The 23,123-nt window shown below is 37.0% G+C and overlaps 1 protein-coding gene across 3 annotated transcripts in view; it reads right to left on the reverse strand.

The window, feature by feature from the left end:
- LOC138750294 (receptor activity-modifying protein 3-like) overlaps window positions 1-21,329 on the reverse strand; it is a 51,479-nt gene extending 30,150 nt beyond the window's left edge. For all 3 annotated transcript variants that reach the window (XM_069912399.1, XM_069912401.1, XM_069912396.1), the window contains exons 1-3: window positions 20,982-21,329; window positions 19,255-19,284; window positions 16,947-17,118 (exon numbers count right to left, since the gene is read on the reverse strand). In XM_069912399.1, the coding sequence (XP_069768500.1) occupies window positions 16,947-17,118; window positions 19,255-19,284; window positions 20,982-21,033 (254 nt within the window). In that variant the 5' untranslated portion in view covers window positions 21,034-21,329. The remainder of the gene's footprint in view (window positions 1-16,946; window positions 17,119-19,254; window positions 19,285-20,981) is intronic.
- Between the last annotated feature and the right edge of the window lie 1,794 nt (window positions 21,330-23,123).

Raw genomic sequence — 23,123 nt, forward strand, 5'->3', positions numbered from 1 at the left:
AGTAAATGTACATTACGTAGTTCCTTATTATCGAATCCAAGATAGATATTGTTTTTAGATATTTACATTCTATATAAGCTGTGTGCTTATTGAAGTGAACTTCTGAAGCTCAGAGGCATTGAAATCAATGGAAACAAAATATCAGATACAGCATTCAATATTTTTCTGAACTCCAGGCAGAGAATTTTCAATTTGTCTTTCTTTGGCTTGGCTTTGCGGACGAAGATTTATGGAGGGGGTAAATGTCCACGTCAGCTGCAGGCTTGTTTGTGGCTGACAAGTCCGATGCGGGACAGGCAGACACGGTTGCAGTGGTTGCAGGGGAAAATTGGTGGGTTGGGGGTTGGGTGTTGGGTTTTTCCTCCTTGGTCTTTTGTCAGTGAGGTGGGCTCTGCGGTCTTCTTCAAAGGAGGTTGCTGCCCACCAAACTGTGAGGCGCCAAGATGCACGGTTTGAGGCGATATAAGCCCACTGGCGGTGGTCAATGTGGCAGGCACCAAGAGATTTCTTTAGGCAGTCCTTGTACCTCTTCTTTGGTGCACCTCTGTCACGGTGGCCAGTGGAGGGCTCGCCATAGAACACGATCTTGGGAAGGCGATGGTCCTCCATTCTGGAGACGTGACCCACCCAGCGCAGCTGGATCTTCAGCAGCGTGGACTCGATGCTGTCGGCCTCTGCCATCTCGAGTACTTCGATGTTAGGGATGAAGTCGCTCCAATGAATGTTGAGGATGGAGCAGAGACAACGCTGGTGGAAGCGTTCTAGGAGCCGTAGGTGATGCCGGTAGAGGACCCATGATTTGGAGCCTTACTAAACAGAAGGCATAAATGAACATAGGGATAGTCATGGATCACCAATTAATTTAGATAGACAGTACGGTAGTAGGCCCTTTCAGCCTACAAGCCAGTGTCACCCAATTACACCTAAATGACCTACATTACCCTTCCCCGTAGGTTTTGGAGAGTTGGAGGAAACCAGAGCCCCCAGGGAAAGCCCACGCAGACATGGGAAAAATGTGCAAACTCCTTACAGGCAGCATGGGATTTGAACTCCAAGTCCTGATCGGTGGCTCTGTAATGGCGTTGCACTAACTGCTACACAAACCGTGCCGCAATCAATCATTCATCACAGCTCATTACACATACTAGTGAATGCTCAGGAGATATCAGCACTGTATTTGGGGTCTGGGAGCATCTGAGCAGAAAGCCCAGGACCTCGCAGGTAAAAACCTTCCCACCATCGAGAATATATACAGGGAATGCTGCTGTCAGAGACCAACAGCTTCATGAAGGAACCACCTTCACAGAGCATATGCTCTGTTCTCACTGCTACCATCAGGAAAGAAGTATAGGTGCCACAAGACTCATTACCACCAGGTTCGAGAACAGCTGCCACCCCTCCACCATTACATTCCTCAACAACAACCTCAATCAGGGACTCGTCTAAGGACTTAACTTTATTGATTTTTTTTCTCTGTATTGCACAGTCAGTATGTTTACATTCCTTTATTTGTTTATGTGTGTATGTTGAATCAGTGTTTTTTTTTTGCACTGCCAATAAGTGGTAGTTCAGCCTCACTCACAGGAAAAAAAATCTCAGTATGTCGTCATGTAGGTACTTTGATAATAATCTGAAATCTGAATCAGAAATAAGTATGAATTTAAAAAAGCACGAGAGAAATCTGCAATTTAAACATTCTAAAAGTTCAGATAAGTTCCTACCTTAATTATTTTTTTCATTGTTTGAAAGATGTAAATATTAAAGGCAGAATTAGTAGCATTAAATATGCTTTGTAGCAATGTCATCACTTTGTGCTCTCCCTCCAAAATTGATACCATTGAAATGACACTCAAATAAATTTTGGCATTACATTGCAATGTGCTGACATAGCAATGTCGCACATTCAGTGCTATCAGTCACAGAAAAATTACTTGACAATTCATATGTTATGAAATACTCTACTTACATTGGTTATAAGCAAACAGCAACAAAAATAATCCAAGATCATCAGGCAACAAATCTAATTGACAGGATTGTATCAAATTTCATGACTTGTTCACGACAATAAATCCTGATTCTGACATGTCCACAATACTAACCAGAACCAGAATTAGAGTTTATTGTCATCAACATGTCACAAAATTAATTGTTTTGTGGTAGCATTACAATGCAAATATTGCTATAAATTACATTTCAAAAATAAATAAATGGTGCAAGAAAAATAGAAGAAAATAAAGTTGTATCTGTGGTTCACTACTCATTCAGAAATTTGATGGGAGAGGAGAAGAGCTGACCATGACCACTAGGTCTTCATCTTCAGGCTCTTGTACCTTTTTTTCTGATGGTAGTAGTGTAAATAAGGCATGAATTGGGTTGTGGTGGTCCTTGAAGATAGAGGCTGTTGTCTTAAGATATTGCCCCTTGTAAATGTCCTCAAAGGAGTGAAGACTGGTGCCTGCGATGTTGCTGCCCAAGTTAACTCTCTGGATAATTTTCCTGTCCTGTGCATTGGCACTCTGTACCAGAGAGTGATGAAACCATGCAGAATGCTCTTCATGGTACACCTGTAGAAATTTTCGAGGGTCTTCGTCAAATAACATGCTAAATCTTCTCAAACTCCTGGTAAGCCTGTTTCGTGATTGCATTGACATGGAGGCCACAGGACAGCTTCTCAGAGATGGTGACACTCAGAAATTTGAAGTTCTTGACCTTCTCTGCTGCCAACCCCTTAATGAAGACTGGTTCGCGTTCTCTTAATTTCATACTGAAGTCCACAATCAACTCCTTGGCTTTGCTAAAGTTGAGTGCAAGGTTGTTATGGTAGTATCACTCAACCAGCTGATCTATCTCCCTCATTGCTATCTGCGAATCTGCCAACAACCGTGATGTCATTCGCAAATTTGTACATGGCACTTTAATTGTGCCTAGCCACACAGTTATGGGTGTAGAGTCAGGAGAGTAGTGAGCTAAGCATGCATCCTTGATGTGCAATTGTGTTGATTATCAGTGAGGAGGATATGTTTTATTCCAGTTCATAATAACTTCCATTTGCAGAGGGATTGCAGAAGCCCAAGTTTTGGACATTGTTGGCCTGCATGAGGGAATGATGGTACTGAAGTCAAAGCATTGGTCAATGAAGAGTAGCAGGATGTATGTGTTGCTATTATTTTGGTGATCCAGGCATAAGTGGAGAGCCACTGATATTACATCAGCTGTGGAGCAATTGTGATGTACGTGAATTCCATTGGGTCCAGATCTTTAATTCGGTGTATGTTAACTCTGGCCATGTCCAACCTTTTAAAACATTTCATCACAGTAGATGTGAGTGCTACTGGGCAGTAGTCACTCTGCTCTTCTTGGGTACCAGGATGATTGATGCGCTTTTTAAAGCAGGTGAGAACCTCTAACTGCCACAATGAGAGGATGAAAACAATACAGTTGATAGACTGCTTGTACAAAGAATGAATACTCATGAAATAAGTCTTCATCTGTGACAGTGGCCAAAGTAAACTACTGTAGAACAATAGTAGGGTTGTTGTGATCTTAAATCCTGACTTTCACAGTCAGTTCTTGACATTTTTGCATTTAGTAGATAAGATGCAAATACCTGTTCTATTCAGTTTTTAAGAAATTGCACACTACAATTTTAATTTACAGAAAGCAATAATGAAATATAGTATGACCACAAGAAAAATAAAATTGCTTTTAGGTACTTTAATTAATAAATTTTGAAACTGAAATAGTATAACCAATAAATATTGCCTGTAATATTTTACTCACACTGACTACATCACAGAATTTTAGTTCAATTTAGGCATCTTGCTTGTTGCAGACATCATGGGCCAAAATGTTTGTTCCTATGTTGCACTGTTCTATGTTCTATTTTTTAATTGCCTTACAAAAGTAAAATTCCAAAAACAGGCTTCTTGAAAATGATCCTGTGAGTTCCTAAAAGGCATTTAAAAAATATATTTAACTGATTTGATAATTGACTTCTAAACGACAGTATTTAAAATCATAGCTTTCTTGGCTGCCACTTGAGGACAATAGGAATGCAGAATAGATGGATTCTCAGAATTCTCTGTGCACCAGAAATTACTGAAGAAGCACATCTCATATTGAGCATCATCTGTTGAAATTTTCTTAATATCACCTCCCTTTTGCTTGTAAGCAGAAAGATGCTCCTAAAGCAAAGGAATAACAATCAGATGCATTTGACACAACATCATGTCTGCTTGATGGAATGGATATAAATGTGTGAAAGCAGAAGCCATCAACCAGTTAAGGGGTGGAACTGAAAGTCAGTGACCTGAAATGTTTCAAATGGACTAACATCAGATGATAAGCATTGCAACTCCCCAATTTTTGATTTACAGTTTGTGACTTTGCCATATTACTTCCTTTAGTTTTGAAAAGTGCTAACAATCTCAACAAGACATTTTTAGAAATACTGTGAAAAACAAAGCCTATGACTATACTTTGTGAAGAAATATTTGAGATATTGTGTGAGGTTTTGTTCTCTTTACCCAAGGAAGTATTTGTCATAGAGGGAGGTTAACAGAGGTTTACAGTCTAATTCCTGGGATGGCCGAACTGTCAAGTGAGATTCGTTAGACTTAGCTTGCTATACTGAAAGGGCCAAATGATCTAATCCAGTTCCTATTTTCCATGTTTCTATATTTTCTAAGCTCCTTACTGAAGAGTTGAATCTTCTGACAATATAATATAAAATAAATCATCCTTAACCTATCGACTCTCTGCAGGGAGGGAAGTAATAATTTATCCCAATCAGCTATTTTTTTCTTTTTAAAATATTAGTTTTGATATAAAACAAATAAAGATAATTTTATAAAATGATATGGATAATTATATAGAATTAGTGAAACATTCAATATAACAAAAACATACATAAGTTGTAAATCATATCCATAATTTGTATTCCAAGCACTGTATAAAAAAAAACTAATAACAGAGAAGAAGAGAAAAAAATAAAAAGTGGAAAAGGAGAATAACTCAAACCCCTGCCTAACAACGTTGCCAGATGCTATATGTGATTAATATTAAAAGAAAAATGAAGGTTAAAAAATGGAAAGATACAAGTCAGACAATTTAATTACCACAAGATGAAATTATAAAGAAAGTGAGTCGACCCCATAACCTCTGAAATCTTATATCTGAATTATTAATTGAATAATGAATCTTTTCCATATTCTTTGTCATGTATCCACTGATTATGAGTTCATGAGACAGCATCCTTCCATTTAAGTAAAATCGCTTGCCTCATCAAATGAGGGGCAAAAGAGATAGCATGACTCTGAACCAAAGACAGAGAAGAATCATTCTCTTCCACTGTGCCAAAGAGGGCCACCAAGGGACTTGTTATTAAATCTATGTTTAAAATTTTTGACAAAGTATGGAAAACCCTCACTCAAGATTTTTCTAGATGAGGACAAGTCCAGAACATATGAATTAATGACACTTCTCTGCTCTTTCATCTGTTACAGCAAGAACTCATATTTGAATAGAAACAAGATAATTTAGCTTTAGATCTGTGAGCTCTGAGTACCACTTTAAATTGTAATAAGAAATGGTGAGCACATAATGAAGAGCTATTAACCAACTTAAGAATTGTATCCCAATCCATATCTGTTATAGTCAAATTTAAATCCCGTTTCGGTCAATCAGCTTCTGGCCATGTTGTCTTAATAGCATGCCTTTTCCCTGCCCTACATTCCCAACTCATCCATCATCAGTGGAAAATGATATATGAGAAAAGGCATTTTTCAAATATTAAATGGGGTCCTTGAGTGTAGCTCCAATAGCATTTGAGATGGTTTTAAGAAAGTAAGTTTTAGAATCTTATCTGAAAGAGAATTGTTTTTCCAGAGAATTTTACAGTCACTTCAACCGGTGGTAAATTCAGAAAGTTAGATATAGAGTCAAGGAGAGATACAGCAGAGAAACAGGCCCTTTGGCCCAATTTGCCCATGCCAACCATCAACAACAAGCATCCATTTTTACACTAATCCTACCCCAACACATTTTATTCTAAACATTCCCATCAACCTTCCCCTTCCCTTCCAGATTCTACCCATCAACTACAAAATAGGGGCAATTTACAGTGATCTATTAATGTTTTAAGGAACATCGCAAGAAACTGAATGTGTGGTCACAAGAAGAATGTACAAACTTCACACAGTACAAGAAATGGACCTAGGTTACTCAAGCTGTGAGGCAACAGTAGTATTAGCAGTGCCATTGTGCCATCCCTGAGTGCTTTCTGTTCAGCTCCAGGCACCAGATCGAAGTGAGAATTGACAACTGTTTATTTGATCTATTCATCACAAAATGAATTACAAGCCCTAAAAGGCAGGATCATTCCTATGACTACAGACAACAAACTTAATATTAAAACAATGGACTTAATTTTAGAACATAAAATAATAATGAAAAATAATCTATAATCAGAATTATTGGTACAATTAGATATTGGGAAGTATTGAAGAATATTAGATTTGCACTGTTTAAGAAGACAACTAAAGCAAGTAAGCTCTCTACATCCTAAATTAATTACTTCTAAAAAGGAAATATAAATTTTAAATATAACAAAGCTGATAAAGATCAAATAATATATTAGCAAAATGCTGTAAAGGCCAGGAAACTTATACTTAGTGAGTCAGGCAGAATCTCTGTGGAGAGAGAAACAGAATAAGCTTTTCAGGTCAATAATAACTATCTCGGTCTTCACAGATGCTGCTTATCCAACTCAGAATTTCCAGAAATATTAGCCAAAAATGATCTCTTCCACTTTGTTGATCATGTTAGCGATTGTAGGTACTTTTTTTTTTAATTAAAAGGCAAAGGAAAGTACAAACTATTTTTAGTCTTTCTAAATGGTGTTCTTTTTTTTGTAAATGTTGAATTTGCAAACAAAAAAGCTCATAATTATCAGCTCTACATGTGGCTACAGCAATAATAATGATTAAATTTGTAACTTTTTTTTAAAAATTAGACATACAGCGCGGTAAAGGGCCATTTCGGTCCACGAGTTCAGGCCGACCAATATACAACCAATTAACCCCCGGTACATTTCGAACGGTGGTAGGAAACTGGGGAAAACCCACACAGACACGAGAGAACATACAAACTCCTTGCAGGCGGTGCGGGACTCGAACCCCGGTCCCGATTGCTGGTGCTGTAAAGGCGTTGCGGTGACCACTACGCCAACTGTGCCTCCCGACTCGGATTTAAACTATCATGGAAAGCAAGCGCTAAATTTAAAATAGTACCAGGTTCTCAAATTAAATCTATTTGAATGCAATTTGCAGAAAATAAACCTTTAAGTTCTGTGTTTGAAATCACACTCTACTAAATTGGCAGGAAAAATAGAAATTCATCTGCGTTAAAATGTCACTGTGCCTGACGAATTTACTTTTTCCTTAAATTTAATTTTTTTTAATGTAACTCTGTTGAGTCAAATTAAAACTTAAATGCTCAACCTGCACATTGATACTTTCCATTTCATGGTTTATTAGAATAATTAGACAAAAAGCTTTAAACCTTCAGAGAAATTCCCTTTCTGATCTGTTAAAATATGACTTCCAATTCCTCTTTCACTTTTTATACAATACACAATTACACTATTTCCCAAAAAAGGCACATAATTGGATTTTTTTTCCTGAGTATGCAAATAGCTTAATTAATTTTTAATCAGGTAGAATCATTTTAAAAATAATTAATATTCATGTGGAAGGAAAAATGCTGAAAACATCAAATTGATCTAAGATGTTGTAAGGGGTGATGGTATTAAGGTGCTTAACACCAATTCTGTCTGCAATTGTGGTTAATGTTAAAGTAAAGCATCCTTATAATATTCTTAGGTTACAAACATAATGCAAACTCCTTCATCAACCACATCAAGGAGATTTACCCTAGTAAGCATGAAGGTGGATACAAATCAAAGCATTTTTGAAGAGTACTGATATTTTAAACCTATCTTTGACTAATTTATATCCTCTCCCCAACATTGCCAAAAATACATGACATAATCCAGTAATTAGAAAAAGTTTGAAAACCACTGTTTTAATCGTACCTAATTGACTCGTTATGTGCCTGGTTTCATAATGAAAAAGAAAATGTCATTTTTCAAGCAAAATATTTCCTTAATAATTGGGTCTAGAGCAGTGGTTCTCAACCGATTTTTCCCCACTCACATACCACCTTAAGTAATCCCTTACTAATCACAGGACAGATTACTTAAAGTGGTACGTGAGTGGAAAGAAAAAGTTTGAAAACCACTGACCTAATATTTTATCACTTTTAGCCAAAGGAAACTACCAGCCAGGGCATCTAATGAAACCTCCAATTTCTTAGCTGAATGCCAAGCCCTAATGAACTGGAAGACAGATACCTACATATCTTATCTTCTGCTCTGCTAATGAACTTAATGATGTAATGACAGAGAGAGGAGTAAGGTGCTCATTGCATCTGATTACTCAGTTTTACTGTAGAACAGATTTGTGTACAAATGGATTGGAGAGGCCACAGGCTCTTTATAACTACTTTATTTTAAAGAATTTTTATATTTGTCAGCATTTTATTGCATTTATGACTTACAGTTTTAACTTTTTTAATTATTTGCAAAGTGTTTAAAAGTCCCAAAATATTAGAACAGTGGATCTCAGCCATTTTCTTTCAACTCACATACCACTTTAAGTATTCCCTATGCCATTAGTGCTCTGTGATTAGTAAGGGATTGCTTAAGGTGGTATGTAAGTGGAAAGAAAAAGTTTGAAAACCACTGCTTTAATCGTACCTAATTGACACATTATGTACAAGGTTTCATAACTCCAAAGGAAATGGGCCAATGGCAATTTTTCTCAAGCAAAATATTTCAGTAACAATTGGGTCTAGAGCAGTGATTCTCAACCTTCCCTTCCCACCCACATATCACCCTAAGCAATCCCTTACTAATCACAGAGCACTTATGGCATAAGGAGTACTTAAAGTGGTATGTGAGTGGAAAGAAAAAGGTTGAGAACCACTGTATTAGAACATTCTGCAGATATGTGACCTGAGGCCAACTTATTGATAACTTTTGCCTGTGGCCCATGACAGTGGAGGATCGGATTGTTTTGCTTTCCAAAAGCTAAATAGCTATGTCTAAGAGGGCCGAGGCGATGGACATTGTGTCCATGCATCAAGCTGGGTCCCATATGATCCAGTTAATTCCTAGATGTTGAACTTTGCTAAAGAGTTATTTAAAATGACTAAAAGAAGAAATAAAATTTATGTTAGAGTAGCAAAGGTTACCCATCTTGGGAAGGAAAATTAAAAAAAAGGGAAGTATAAAACAGGTCAGTTAGTGAGTCATCTGGAGCAGATGGAAATGTCTAATGTTGTTGACGGAAGCAAGGGTGGAGTGGTAGGTGAAGCAGGGAAATCTCGAGCAATCTTCCTGGCATGTTGATTTATTATCACACAAGTAGAGGGTTACAGTTTTATATTCCTACTGGAAAAGGAAAGAAGGATTGGTCCAGTCTAGTGAAATATCAGAGAACTTCATCAAGGGTAATATAATTCTCAATCAGGGCTAGTAACAGACAACCTGGTCTGATGTTTTCAAGGCCATGCCCAATTAATTAATTTAAAATATTTTTGTGAATAAAAGAAATAGGCTTGTAAAAGTACTGCCATAGGTATTTTATATGGACTTTCATCACACAATTGATAAAGCAATACATAACAGATTTAACGATAATTAGAAGCATGTGCTGTTAAAGTAATACTGGTAATTTTTCCAGTCAATTGGCAAAAGAATAGAAAACAGCAATGGATGAATTTGTGTCTGGGAGAAGTTCTAAGGATCTGTATGAAAGCAATCATTTTTCCCATTATATATAAATAAACTCCAATTCAATGCAAAGAGTACAATTTTGAAGTTGGCAAATGAATCAAAACTTGGGTGTGCAATGGGTTGAAAATAACAATTTCTTCTAAGTGCCATTGTATTGCTAATTTTTTTAAAATTTAGCCCATTTGATTGCATTGGCTGCCCTCTTACCTGTGCATTGCATTAGCCTGCACCAGTTTACTTCCAGTACCAACTACATACATAGTAGTAAGTCAGATGACAGCAGACCTCAAGAGGATAAACCAGAATGGTAACATGGTCATATTTATAACATATGTGTTTCAATGCAAATTAGTGTGAACTGATAGAATGTAGGAGGAATACGGAGGAAGAATATGGAAATAATCCGAAGTGTTCTGTGTTCAAGATGAAAAAGCACTACAAATATTGAACTTGGTGAGACAAGTTGATAAAGCAGTTATCAAAGTAAAAACACAGAAATGCTAAAATAACTCAGCAGTTCTCGCAGCATCTATACAAGGTTACTGATGTTTCAGGCCTGAAAATCTATAGCCTGCAGAGTCCATAATATGCCAATTAGCATACTACGGACTCTGCAAGATCTGATGAGTACCTCCAACATTTCTGGTTTTTTTTAACTACAATCAGAGCATCTGCAGGCTTTTGTGATTCACTCAAAGCAGTTAACCTTTTGTAAATCAGTCCATTTTGTAAATTAGGATTCGTTTCCTTTTTTAATAACACTTAAAAATTCTTCAGTTTTGGATTCGGTTTCTCTTGGATTAAAAAAGTTAACATTATAATTTAGCAATTCTTGTTTCTTGCAATACACCAGAGCACACTGGAAAACAAAAATGTGGTCTCCTGCACTGTTATAAAATAATTTGTCCCTTTTAATAAATCCAAGATACCAGAACTAATCTACAGTAATCCAACAAGTTAAATCTTATACTAAAATAAATTAATCATCCATAATCCAAAAGTTCTATTTATTTTACTGCTTTGAAACTGACCACATCACTGTCCTTAAAAGGGATTGGCAACACTATTGTATCCAACTTCCTACTTTTGTTATAGTATTTGAACACTTTCTTGGCACAGAATGTATTGCATTTGAATTGGGAACATTCATTTTGGGGAAAATAAAATGCAAGGATCCAGTTTATAAATAGTTTGCCTATCAATGGTCAAAATATTTTAAAAAATAAAATCAATGAAAGCAAAATCTAAGATGGACAGTGTTACTACACAGAACTACTAAACAGTTTATTCAGAGAGTTCACTTCCGAATATTAATAATTCAGAATCAGATGTCAAAAACTTGATTTCTATGAGGAATTTATGAACCACTGAAAGGGAGGAAATTCACTCATTGTGTGCTATTATGTTGCTTTAGAAGAGATTGGCACAGGTATTAAAATTAGATTTTATTTTCAATGCAATGCTATAATGATATAGCTGCTATTAAATTCCAAAATTGAAAAAAAAGGAAGAATATAACCTGCTCAGGGTCTGCAAATGTGCATCAAAAATGAGGTACCACCGAGTATACAAAATTGTCAGTTACTCATGGAAACAATATGCCATGTAAATGAGGGTGAAATAGAATTCCAATATGCTGATTACATCACAATACTAAGGAACTGTTTTGAAGCAATTTTCTTCTTCTGCCTCAGTGAAATAAAAATTTTGTAATTTTCCTTTGAAATCTCAGGGAGGAAGAGATTATACTTCCGTCTGGATAAACAGACAACTAAGGTGGGAGAAATTTCTTTGCTTAACACTAATTATCAAGGCAAAAATTGGAGGGTACCAAATATACCCATTATTTAGTTCAAGGATATCAGATATATTTAAGATACAAAATAGATTGGGACAAGGGATGTATTTGGGACAATTTGAAACACCTCAGTCATTCTTCACACCACTTTTTTCCTTTGAATCCCATTCCAAAATCTCCCAAATTCCTGACCCCTTCCCACTCAAAATGTAATTGCAGTCCCTGTGCAATGTCATATTTCACCATGGTCGTAACCATAACTTTGGATAAAAGTGTTGTGTTGTTTAATGCTATTTCTGCAATATACTCAATATGGTATAGTTATCATTCAAGACTAAGATGGATGTTAATCATAAAGAGAGCTTTTGGCATGTTGGACTTCATAGGTCAAAGTACTGGAATATTATGGTGAATTTGTACAAGTTATTGATGACGTCAAATTTGGAGTATTATGTGCAATTTTTGGTCACCGAACTACAGAAAAAAATATCAACAAGATTGAAAAAGACCACAGAAGATTTAAAAGAATGTTGCAGGGACTTAAGATGCTGAGTTATGGGGAAAAGTTAAATAGGTTAAGATTTTATTCCCTGGAGCAACAGAGAATGAAGATTTGATAGAGGTGTTCAAAATTATGAGGGGTATAGATAGAGTAAATGCAAGCAGTCTTTTCCCATTAAACTTAAGTGAGACAAGGACTGGAGGACATGAGTTAATGGCAAAAAGAGAAATGTTTCAAGGAAACATGGCAGAACTTCTTCAGGCATAGGGTGGAACAAGCATATGGTGAATGCAGGCTCGATTTCAACATTTATGAAAAACTTGGATAGGTTTATGGATATGGATAGGTTTATGGATAGGTTTATGTATGAAGAGTTATAGTCTGGTGGATGTCACTGTGTCTATGCAGAATAATAGTTTGGCTCAGACTAGATGCTCTATGTTTCTATGGAATCACCATATAATAATGAGAAAATGCTTTAACCCAATACAACTTAACAATACTCCAAACCCATGCATCTACCATCTCAAAAATCAAAGTAGCTGCAACCTGCTCCACTAAATACAGTAACTATATTTAGATTAATTAATTCATTAAAAAATTGCAATCAAATACAATATAACAGAGGGTAGAAAATGAGCAGCACCAAAGAAATGGTGTAAAGTGAAAAATATTCATCAAAAAGATGCCAGAATCAAATGCCTATATTTATCATGTGAATGGCAGTTCTTAATAATAAATATGCCTAAAAATAGAAGCATTTATCTTGAGTTGTTAGCAAAAGAATTCAAATAGTATATATTCTTGCATTGTCTGCAATATTTTTCAACAAGGAGATGACATATGTGCCAATTCAATCATAAAATATATTAAGGATTATTATTTTTCTCACAAGTATCATGAAATAGAATAATAATGGGAACTATAAAAGGCCTAAGTAGATCAAAACATTTTTAAGAGTTTTGATACGAGCTCAAAGAGCAATGATCATCCTCTTTTAGTCATTCGTGGTAATACCTTAAAGTAAACTGGACAACAAAGATTTTGCTTCCTGAATACTTTTGGGTGTATTTTATGGATTTTGGGCTGCTGATCTCAAAATTGTCCTATCATGTAACCTATTTTTGTGATTTCCTGTCATATTTTAATTCTACATAAAGCATGCAAAACTATGAAATGCAACATGTCATTGAAAATTCATCGTCACCACAGAAAAGTGATACAAGGCCAACTGGAATCCATCAATGCTGGCCGACTATTGTTGGACACTATTGTTGGTCACTGACAAGAGAGGTATCAGATGCTGAGTACAAATCAAAATCAGCAACAAAACACTTTTAGGTCAGCTGAACTAACGCAATGTGTCAGGATCATTATATGATTAAACATGATAAATCCAATCAAAGTTAATTTAATGTTTCTCCAACTTTCTACTTGATACAGTAAATCTGAAATTATCTTTGTGTTCAATTTGAATTTGTCTATCATAATCACCTTTTTTTCAGGAAGCAAACCTATTGAAAAAAAATTGTTGTCCAGTGTCAGAGGTATGAATTACTCCTGTATATTTCCTTGATATTATAGAACATAGAACATTACAGCACCATAATGTGCCAACCTATATATACTTATCAAAAAAAAAGCCCTCCGTACCTCATAACCCTCTATTTTTGCATCTATATGCCTGTCTAAGTCTCTGAAATGCCCCTATTGTTGAAGCCTCCACCATCACCCCAACAATGCATTCCAAGCACCCACAACTCTCTGGGTAAAAAAAAACTCCCTGGTATCTCCCTTAAACTTTCTTTTCCTTACCTTGTACAGATGTCCTTTGGTGTTTGTTACTCTCACCAAGGAAAAAAAAAATGCTTCATGTCCACCCTATCTATGCCTCTCATAATCTTGTAGACCTCTATTAAGTCATCTCTCATCCTTCTTTGGTCCAAAGGAAAAAAAAACCTTTAGTTCTGCTAAACTTGCCTCATAAGACTCATTTTCGAATCCAGGCAACATCCTGGTAAATCTCCTCTGCACCCTCTCCATAGCTTCCATATCCTTTCTCCGATGAGATGATCGGAACTGAACACAATATTTTAAGAGTAGTCTCACCAGAAATTTATAGAGCTGCAACATCAGCTCATGTCTTTTGAACTCAATCCCCCAACTAATGAAGCCCAGCATTCCATAGGCTTTCTTAATTATCACATCAACCTGTACAGCAACCTTGAGAGATCTATAGATTTGGACCCCAAGGTCTCTCCCTTAAAGTAGAAAGTTATAATGTTTTTAAAATGTTAACAATGCAGCATGATAGGAAGCCTCTTTGGTCCGTGAAACCCGAGCTGCCCAATTACACCAAATTAAGCTACCAACTCTGTACGTTTTTGGAGGGTGGAAGTAAACCAGAGCATCCAGTGAAAACCCACAGAGTCATGGGGAGAATATACAAACTCCTTACAGACTGTTGCAGATTCGAACCCAGGTTTGTACTAACTGCAATGCTAATTGTCCCTACGAGTAAATCTGGACATAAATGTGCCTCAATAAATTATGTCCAACCACTTATGCCCAAAAATATCAACCATCAATTCCCAAAAGTCATTCTACATACCATAAACAAACTAAATTTAACAAAATAAAGAGCAAATTCTTCATACAGAAAGTGTTTGCAATGAGGGTCACTGCCACATGAAGTGGTTGTATACACTTCTTTATAAGCATTTCCTGAAGTAACTAATGAGTTAATGTGGAAACTGCAGACCATTCCAGAGATAGATTAGGTGGGTCATTTCTGAGGTGGTACACTCCTTTGGCCTCTGTTTTTCTGTGAAAATTTTTGTTCTGAAAGCTTCTTTTCCACCTTAAGTGATCATGGGCCACAGACTCCCAGGTATTAGTGGAGATGCTGGATATTTCTATAGAGGATTTGAATCTTTTCCTAAAGAAGACCCACACAGACACAGAGAGAACGTACTAACTCCTTACAGACTGCACGGGATTCGAACCCAATCCCGGCCCTGATCACTGGCACTGTAAAGGCGTTGCACTAACCGCTATGCCAATCGTGCTGCCCTCATTGCCTTGAGATGCTTATTTTAGGTAGTCCAGGACTTTATATAAATGCTGCATGATCAGGAAGGATGAATTGTATATTTCCATGTTCCATGTTTCCGGTTTTATAAAATTTGCTGATAAAATTGCCAACAAGAACTCCTGTTCAGGAAGCAACGTATGTGATTTGAATTTCATCAAGCTTTCAACTTAGCAAAGCACATCCCACCTAAGCATTTTCTATGGTTATGAGAGTTTTGTACTGAAACCACATGCCCTAAATATACTACTTACAAACATAAATAAATGTACAAGTTCACAATTTAGAAAAACTATGACTTGTGATAGACTCCAGCGCTCCTTGAAAAACATAGCTATGCATTTCATTGGACCTCTTCATGCTAAATATATAGAGTCACATAGTAATACAGCACAGAAGCAGGCCCTTTGGCCCAGGAGATCCACCCTGTCAGCCCAAACTTCCCTCACACTTCTTTACCATAGCTTGCCAAGGACATTTCTTGTTCAGAAAAAGAAAATCAATTACCTACATTGACATAACATCTTTCAAGTTTTCTTGAGATCTCAATTTAAAGGGCGGAACAGTTGGCATAGCGTTTAGCACAATGCTTTTGCAGCGTCAGCGATCAGGACCAGGGTTTGAGTCCTGCGTTCTCTGTAAAGAATTCCTACGTTCTCCCCATGTCTGCATGAGTTTTCCCCAGGCTCAGGTTTTGTCCTTCCATTTAAAATGTACCAGGAGGGTGTAGGTTAATTGGGTGTAAATTGGGCAGCACAGACTCATGGACCGAAATGGCCTGTTATGGTGCTGTATGCCTAAATTTAATTTTAAATTTAAAATAGTTTTGATCTGTTGTCACTGCTGTAATTTAAGAAATTCAGTATAAACTGCATCTGAACTTTAAGCAAAAACAAGATTTCTGTGTGGTTTTCAGTGGATCCTAAATAAGAAATATTTCAGTCCAAATGGCAGAGTTTAAACATTGCAAAATACACAAATCTCTGTTGTATTTTACAGATAGTCTCAGTTTGCAGAACAGATTGTCAAGTTTTACGTTTGTCTCTGCAAGATGCATTTCCTGGATGCCTAAATCTGCTGAAATGTGCAACATTAAAAGAATGATAATAGGACATATCTTCTCAATGAAAAGGCAATAAACAGAGAGAGTAGAGGCCATTGGAGTGAAAGCATCTTTTGAATAAAAAAATCAAAATATATTATTTTAAATGAAAATTGTAATGTATTTTTCAGAGACATTGCAAAAGTAATTCACAAAATACTCCAGCATCCAGGTTGTTAATTAGGATAAAAATCTCTTTAGAATTGCTCACTGGAAAAACCTCTGTCTGGATTACATTTTGCATTAATTATTTCTGAGTTCAGCACTTTCATTTTATCCTGATCTTTTCGTCATTATTTCTTGACTTCGTACAAATGAACTACAAACCAATAGCAGCCTCTTACAAAGTAAATGAAGAGATGCAGTTCCTTTATAAAGCAGTTCAAGTTTCTGAAATCTATTCTCTGTTCTAGAAGTTAATTTCAAGAAAATTATACACCATTTAATTATATCAAAAGACTTGCAAATTGATTAACAGCATTAAAATTATGAAAAAGTCACATCAAATATTAAAAAATCATGTACATGCAACATTTATGAATCTGGCTTTACAAGCTTGAAAATGGCAAATCAGAAAGGTATTTAAAATGATCTTACTTGGCAATGAGTGTGAAGTTGCACCAGTCACTGGAATTCATTTCATTGAGGTGGCTTTCAAACAGATATCCACACCAGTATACTTTTTCAAGCATAGCAGTCTCATTACAGATCCTTTTGTCATCTGACTGGTTTGATTGTAATTGATTATGCAAATTTGCAAAGTCCTCAGCTGATAGAAAACAAGAATTTTTTTCAATTAAAGCATTTAAAATGTTTTATTTAACTTTTTTTTCCAGATAAATGAAATATTTTGAATACAAGAATGTGCATTGTGTTCTAATTACCACTAATAATGTTACATTTCCTGCAACTTCCAACCCTTACACAATCCAATTCCAATCCAAATGACATTGTCTTAATTCTCATTTAATTTTACTTTTAAAATAAATTCAGTGTATTTTAGTAGGAAAAGTTGTAAACCTAGATTTTGTTTCTCTTGGTTCAGCATGCCTTTTTGTATCATTAATAAAGTTATTGAATCTGTGAAAAAGTTCAATTGTTGGGAACTCAACTTCAAAAATAAAGAAGGGTTTTGTAATATTTTCAAACACTTTCCCTTTTTTACATCATGCTCATCAAAATAATTACAGGTGGTCTGGATTTAATTTTAGTAAAGTGAGTACATTTTCTGTCGTGAATTTTCAGCAGGTATTTTGCTCTCCATGTTTAATTTTGCACACAAACAACATGCTTCTGAACATGATCTTACATTGGAATGCAAAGGTGATTGACTGAAGATGTAAATTGTTAAATTTGAAATGTAAGTATTCAACCAGTTGCTGGATAAGATGGTTTCCAGAACTATCCATTAAATTCAGGCTTTGGTGTGTGGGAGTCAATCTTGTGAACACTGAGCAACTCATTATAAATATTAATGTTATATACAGATGTAGTCCTGATGTATGTATATAATGCCAAGCCACAAACAACCTCGAGGAATTAATCAAATTATAACATTTGCATTGTTAAAAAGTCTAAGACTTCTATTAAAAATCATTATTCTTATTATAACATATATCACATATTGAATACAATTCTACTCATGTGATGGAATGTGTCCTTTCTCTAGATGTTGTAAAAGCTTTTAACCAGGTTGAATGGAAATATTTATTTGTTATGTTAAATAAATTTAATTTTGGTCCGATTTTATTAACTGGATCGAAATATATTTATGTCCTATGGCTTCAATCCATTCTAATTTACAACACTCGAAAATGTTTAGGCTATTTAGGGGAACATGGCAAGGATGTCCATTAAGTCCTTTACTATTTGATATAATACTAGATCAATTAGCGGCAGCCCTTCGAAAATCTGTAGAACTTAAAGGATTAATTAGAAATGGAATTGAACATAAAGTATCTCTGTGCAGATGACTTATTTCAAATCTGGAGGTTTCTAAATGAAATATATTAACTATATTCGTTCAGATTGGATAATTTTTAGGATACAAAATAAATTTACCCAAGAGTGAACTTTTGCCTTTAAAAGGATCTCTTTCTATGTATTTTAAATTTCTGTTTAAAATAGTTCATGATCAGTTTCAATATTTAGGAATTACTTTTACAAAAAGTTACAAGATCTAATGAAAGAACATTTTATAGCATTACTTAACTGGATTAAAATATTATTATCGGGACGGTCACCACTTTCAATTACATTGATTGGACACATTAATTTGATTACAATGAATTCAGTTAGTAAAACTCATCTTCAGAAAACTATTAGGAATGGGGGAATGTCACTTCCAAATTTTAGATTTTATTACTGGGTGATTAATATACACAGTTTACTTTTATTTTTTTAATTTGATAAATTAGCAAGTCACCCTTCTTGGGCAGAAATGGGACTGAATTTTTCGAAGAAATCGTCTATGTTGGCAATTTCAGTTTCTGCTTTACCTTTTTCATTTTCTAAATTGACACATCTTTCTATTTTTCTTGTAACCTTAATTAGAGAGTGGGGTAGATTAGTTTTAGTTTTAGTTTTTTTTTCTTGCCAATAAGTGGATTTGTTGCTTTAATTATAATTAACCTGTATAAATCCCTTTTTTAAAGATATTATTAAGATATATTATGATTTGTTGTAATAGTAATTAATTGATTTATATTTATAATTACTTTAATAGATAATTACAATTATTATTAAGTGATGGAATATAATACATTATTTTTTGTCTTACTTTTTAATATTTTGTGTATAAGGATGGTGATATTAAACTCAATAAAAATATTTTTAAAAGAAAGAAAAAAGTCTAAAACTGTGTTAAGTGTTGGACATCAAAATCAACCTTTGTTTTTCCTCTTACCTGCAAGACCAGGTGTCAATAAACCATTACCTACAAAACACAGAATAAAAACATTAGAATATAACAACAATACCACTTTACTAGAGCACAATTATTAAAACAAAACAAACAAATTATATAATTTATGCCATGCAAGCATTATTGGAGGAATCTTTTGGATTGGCATCATGGTTTGTGGTGTTTGCCTCAGTCATGGCGACCATCCTGGCACCCCATCAGCACAAGAAGGAGGGCTGGTTAAAGCCATTGAAACCAAGTCAGGAAGGACATAATAGAAAATTATCATAGGGCAAGGTCCCATATGGGAGGTTAGTTCAGAAGGTTAAGACACTAGGTATCCATGGAGAGGTTGTAAAAACTGGTTTCAAAAATAGCTGTGTGGAAGAAAACAGAGAATGGTAATGGATGGTGGCTTCTTAGACTGGAGGTCTGTGATTAGTGGTGTGCCTCAGGGATCTGTGTTGGAACCACTGTTGTTTGTTGTCTATATCAATGATCTGGATGTTAATGTGGTAAATTGGATCAGCAAATTTGCTGATGGCACAAAGATAAGAGGTGTTGTGACAGCAAGGAAGATTTTCAAAGCTTGTAGAGGGATCTGGACCAACTGGGAAAATGGGTAAAAATGGTGGATAGAGTTTAATGCAGACAAGTGTGAGGTGATGCATTTTGGAAGAGCAAACCAAGATAGGACATATACAGTAAATAGCAGGGCACTGAGGAGCTTGGAGGAGCAAAGAGATCTGGAAATACAGATACTTTGTTCCCTGAAGGTGATGTCGGAGGTGGACAGGATTGTAAAGAAAGCTTTTGGCATCTTAGCCTTTATAAATCAAAGTATTGAGTATAGAAGTTGAGATGTTATGTTGAAATTGCTTAAGACATTGGTGAGGTCAAATTTAGAATAATATGCAGTTCTGGTTGCCTAAGAATATCAATAAAATTGAAAGAGTGCTGAGAAGATTTACTAGTATGTTGTCGGGTCTTCAGGAGATGAGCTACAGGGAAAGATTAAACAAGTTAGAACTTTATTCCTTGGAGTGAAGAAGAATGAAGGGAGATTTGATAGAGGTTTACAAGATTATGAAAGGTTTAGACATGTAAGTATGCTTTTTCCAGTTAGGTTGGGGGAGATAAATATGAAAGGTCATAGTTTTAAGCTGAATGGGGAAAGGTTTGGGGGAAAATAAGGAGTGGTGGGAGTGTGGAATGGGCTGCCAGCTGAATGCAGGCTTGATCTTGTGTTTTAGGAATAGATTGGATAGATCCATGGATGGGAGGGGTTACAGAATGCGAGCAGGTCAGTGGGACTAGCCCTAGAAGGGGCGAATGGCCTGTTTTCCTGTGCTGTAGCGCTCGATGGAATGTTTTATTTTTACAAATGGTCCAAGAAAGAATAAGTGAATTTTATGTTTCTCTCAAAGAGAGTGCGCACATTGGAAAAGGGAGGAATGAACCGCATTTACTGAAGTGAGAGCAAGAAAAAGCCAAACCTGGAATGTCCAAAATTTACTGCTCAACACAATGTTGAGCCTCTTCCTAGTGCGATTGTGTCTTGTTGTGGGACACCACAGGTATTTCAGTCGGTCGGAAGGAAGGGGATGTTGAGGGAGGCAAGGGTTAAGATCGGCGGTGCCCGGTGCTCAGTTGGATGGCAGCCTCCGGGGTGCTGGCACGATGTTTCTCCTGTCAAAATGGGGATATGAATAGAAAGGTCTCCACCTTACCCCAGAACGCGAAAGCCAGGAGCTGCACAAGAAGCACGGCATCTTTGTCCATCACGATGAGGCGGCTGCATTGAGCAGGGAGCTGGTCTGGTGTTCTTTCAATACGCTCTCCCTCTCCTCTCCCCCACCCCTCGGTCCACCTCCCACTCCCGCTTGCGCTCCGGGAAGTTTGCCCCGAGTTCCAACACCCGAGTTTTCGCTCTGCTGCCAGGACGCGGTGACTTCCCCCACACTCGGGCTCTGGGCCGGGAGGTTATTTTTGTTAATTTGAAAATACAGTAAAAAAAAACCCCAAGTCACACTCCGTGGCGTTTCTATTTTGCGCTCGCTGTCAGCCCTCGATGTCTGAGTTTCCTCTCTCTACCCCCCTCCCCCGCGACTCTCTCTTCTCCAATCGATCTGCCTGGCGCATGATCACATGGCCACTGTCAAAATAAAGCGAGCCGTCCAGCCACAGCTCTGCTCCCCCGTTCATCGCCGGTGCAGGGCTCGGATCTTAGCCCGGGCACGAATGCCTTGGCAGGTTGCATCAGCTCAAACGACACTTGGCTCTCCCCAGCATTGGCACAGTAGAAATGGTTTCCACATTAGCTGCTGATTGATTGCAAAAAGTACCCGTGAAGAAGGTGACAAAACGGTGTCTCTCAACTTGCATTGTTACAACCCCAGGTCCCTTTCCATTTCCACCCTCGCAGTGGCTGCGATGGCAACGGGACATCGAGAGCAGAGCAGCAATTCCCTTCTCAGCTTTGAGACGGACGGTTCGCCCCACTGGGTCCCGAGCAGGAAGAGTTGCTGGGATTTGGATTAACCTCGCATCGCCGTGCGCTTTCTCCTTTGTTTCGACGCCAAAGCCACGGAAAACGATCTGAGCTTTGAACGATCTTCCATGGGAGAAGCAGGCGCAGCTCACGAAGCGGCTTCCACCAAATTGGCGGTTATTCTTTTAAAGTATTTGGGAGCCTTTCAATAGCCTTGGGCAAGATTGTGGGTTTGGGAAACGGAAGAGTGACCATCCCATCTGGGACAACATTAACGAAGAGCTGTCCTTAAACCTTGGTTCACGATCAATTCGTTCTTACAGCCCCACATTAAATATCCAAGAACGTCAAAGGGTGCCAGCAAGTCTGCATCGTCCCGTGTTTTCACCCATGTAGGTCCGGCTAAACACAGAAATCTCCGGCGGAGACTCCTCTCCTCTTGCCAGAGGGGTTTGATCCCGTCTGTTTGTCCCTTCATATCAACACAACTTGAATTTTCTGCAATTAATCACCGAACGAATAAATATATATTTTTAAAAAACTATCAATATAACCAAGTAATTAACATCAAGTGCTTTCTTTGAAGCTAGCACGTCGATTTACCAGTACTTTAGGTCAGGTTCGAGCGCTGGAAATCGATTCACGATACTTTTTTTTCTCAGATTTAAAGATCTTGAAGCATATTCTCCTGATGGTGGAGTCTTTGTCTTTAGGATAGTCCCACTACAAACTACGATAGATGTCACCTTTGCGGGTAACCACAACGTTCAGTACGCTGGGAGCTGCAGCCTGATTTTTCACCATCTGCTCCACAGGTTGATAAAGAGGTTAAGTGTGTGCAGTTTTGGACTAATTAACAGTGGGTTCATGTTCAAGGGTCAGCTATATTAGATCTATATTAGACCCCGCGTGGAATGCTGTATTCAGTTCTGATCACCTCGCTACAGGAAAGATGGGAATACAGAAAAGGTTTACAAGGATGAAACCTGGATTGGAAATTGTGCCTTATGCGGATAGGCTGAGAGAATTTGGTCTTTTCTCCTTGGAGTGACAGAGGATGAGGGGTGATCAGATAGAGTTGCACAAGATAACAAGAGGCATTGAGTGTATGGATGGCCAGAGGTTTTTTCCCCCCAGGGCTGAAATGGTTGACATGAAGGAGCATAGCTTTAAGGTGCTTGGATGTAAGGGAATGTAATTCTCCCCATCCCCCCACACACACAGAGTGGTGGGTGCATAGAATGCACTGCTGGCAACGGTGGTGAAGACAGATACAATAGGATCTCTTAAAAGACAATTAAATAGGTACATGGAACTGAGAAAAATGGATGACTATGTTGCTGGGAAATTCTAAGCAGTTGTTTGTGTAGGTTATTAGGCT

This window comes from Narcine bancroftii, chromosome 1 (assembly GCF_036971445.1).
Source record: "Narcine bancroftii isolate sNarBan1 chromosome 1, sNarBan1.hap1, whole genome shotgun sequence".
In the NCBI taxonomy this organism is placed as follows: Eukaryota; Metazoa; Chordata; class Chondrichthyes; order Torpediniformes; family Narcinidae; genus Narcine; species Narcine bancroftii.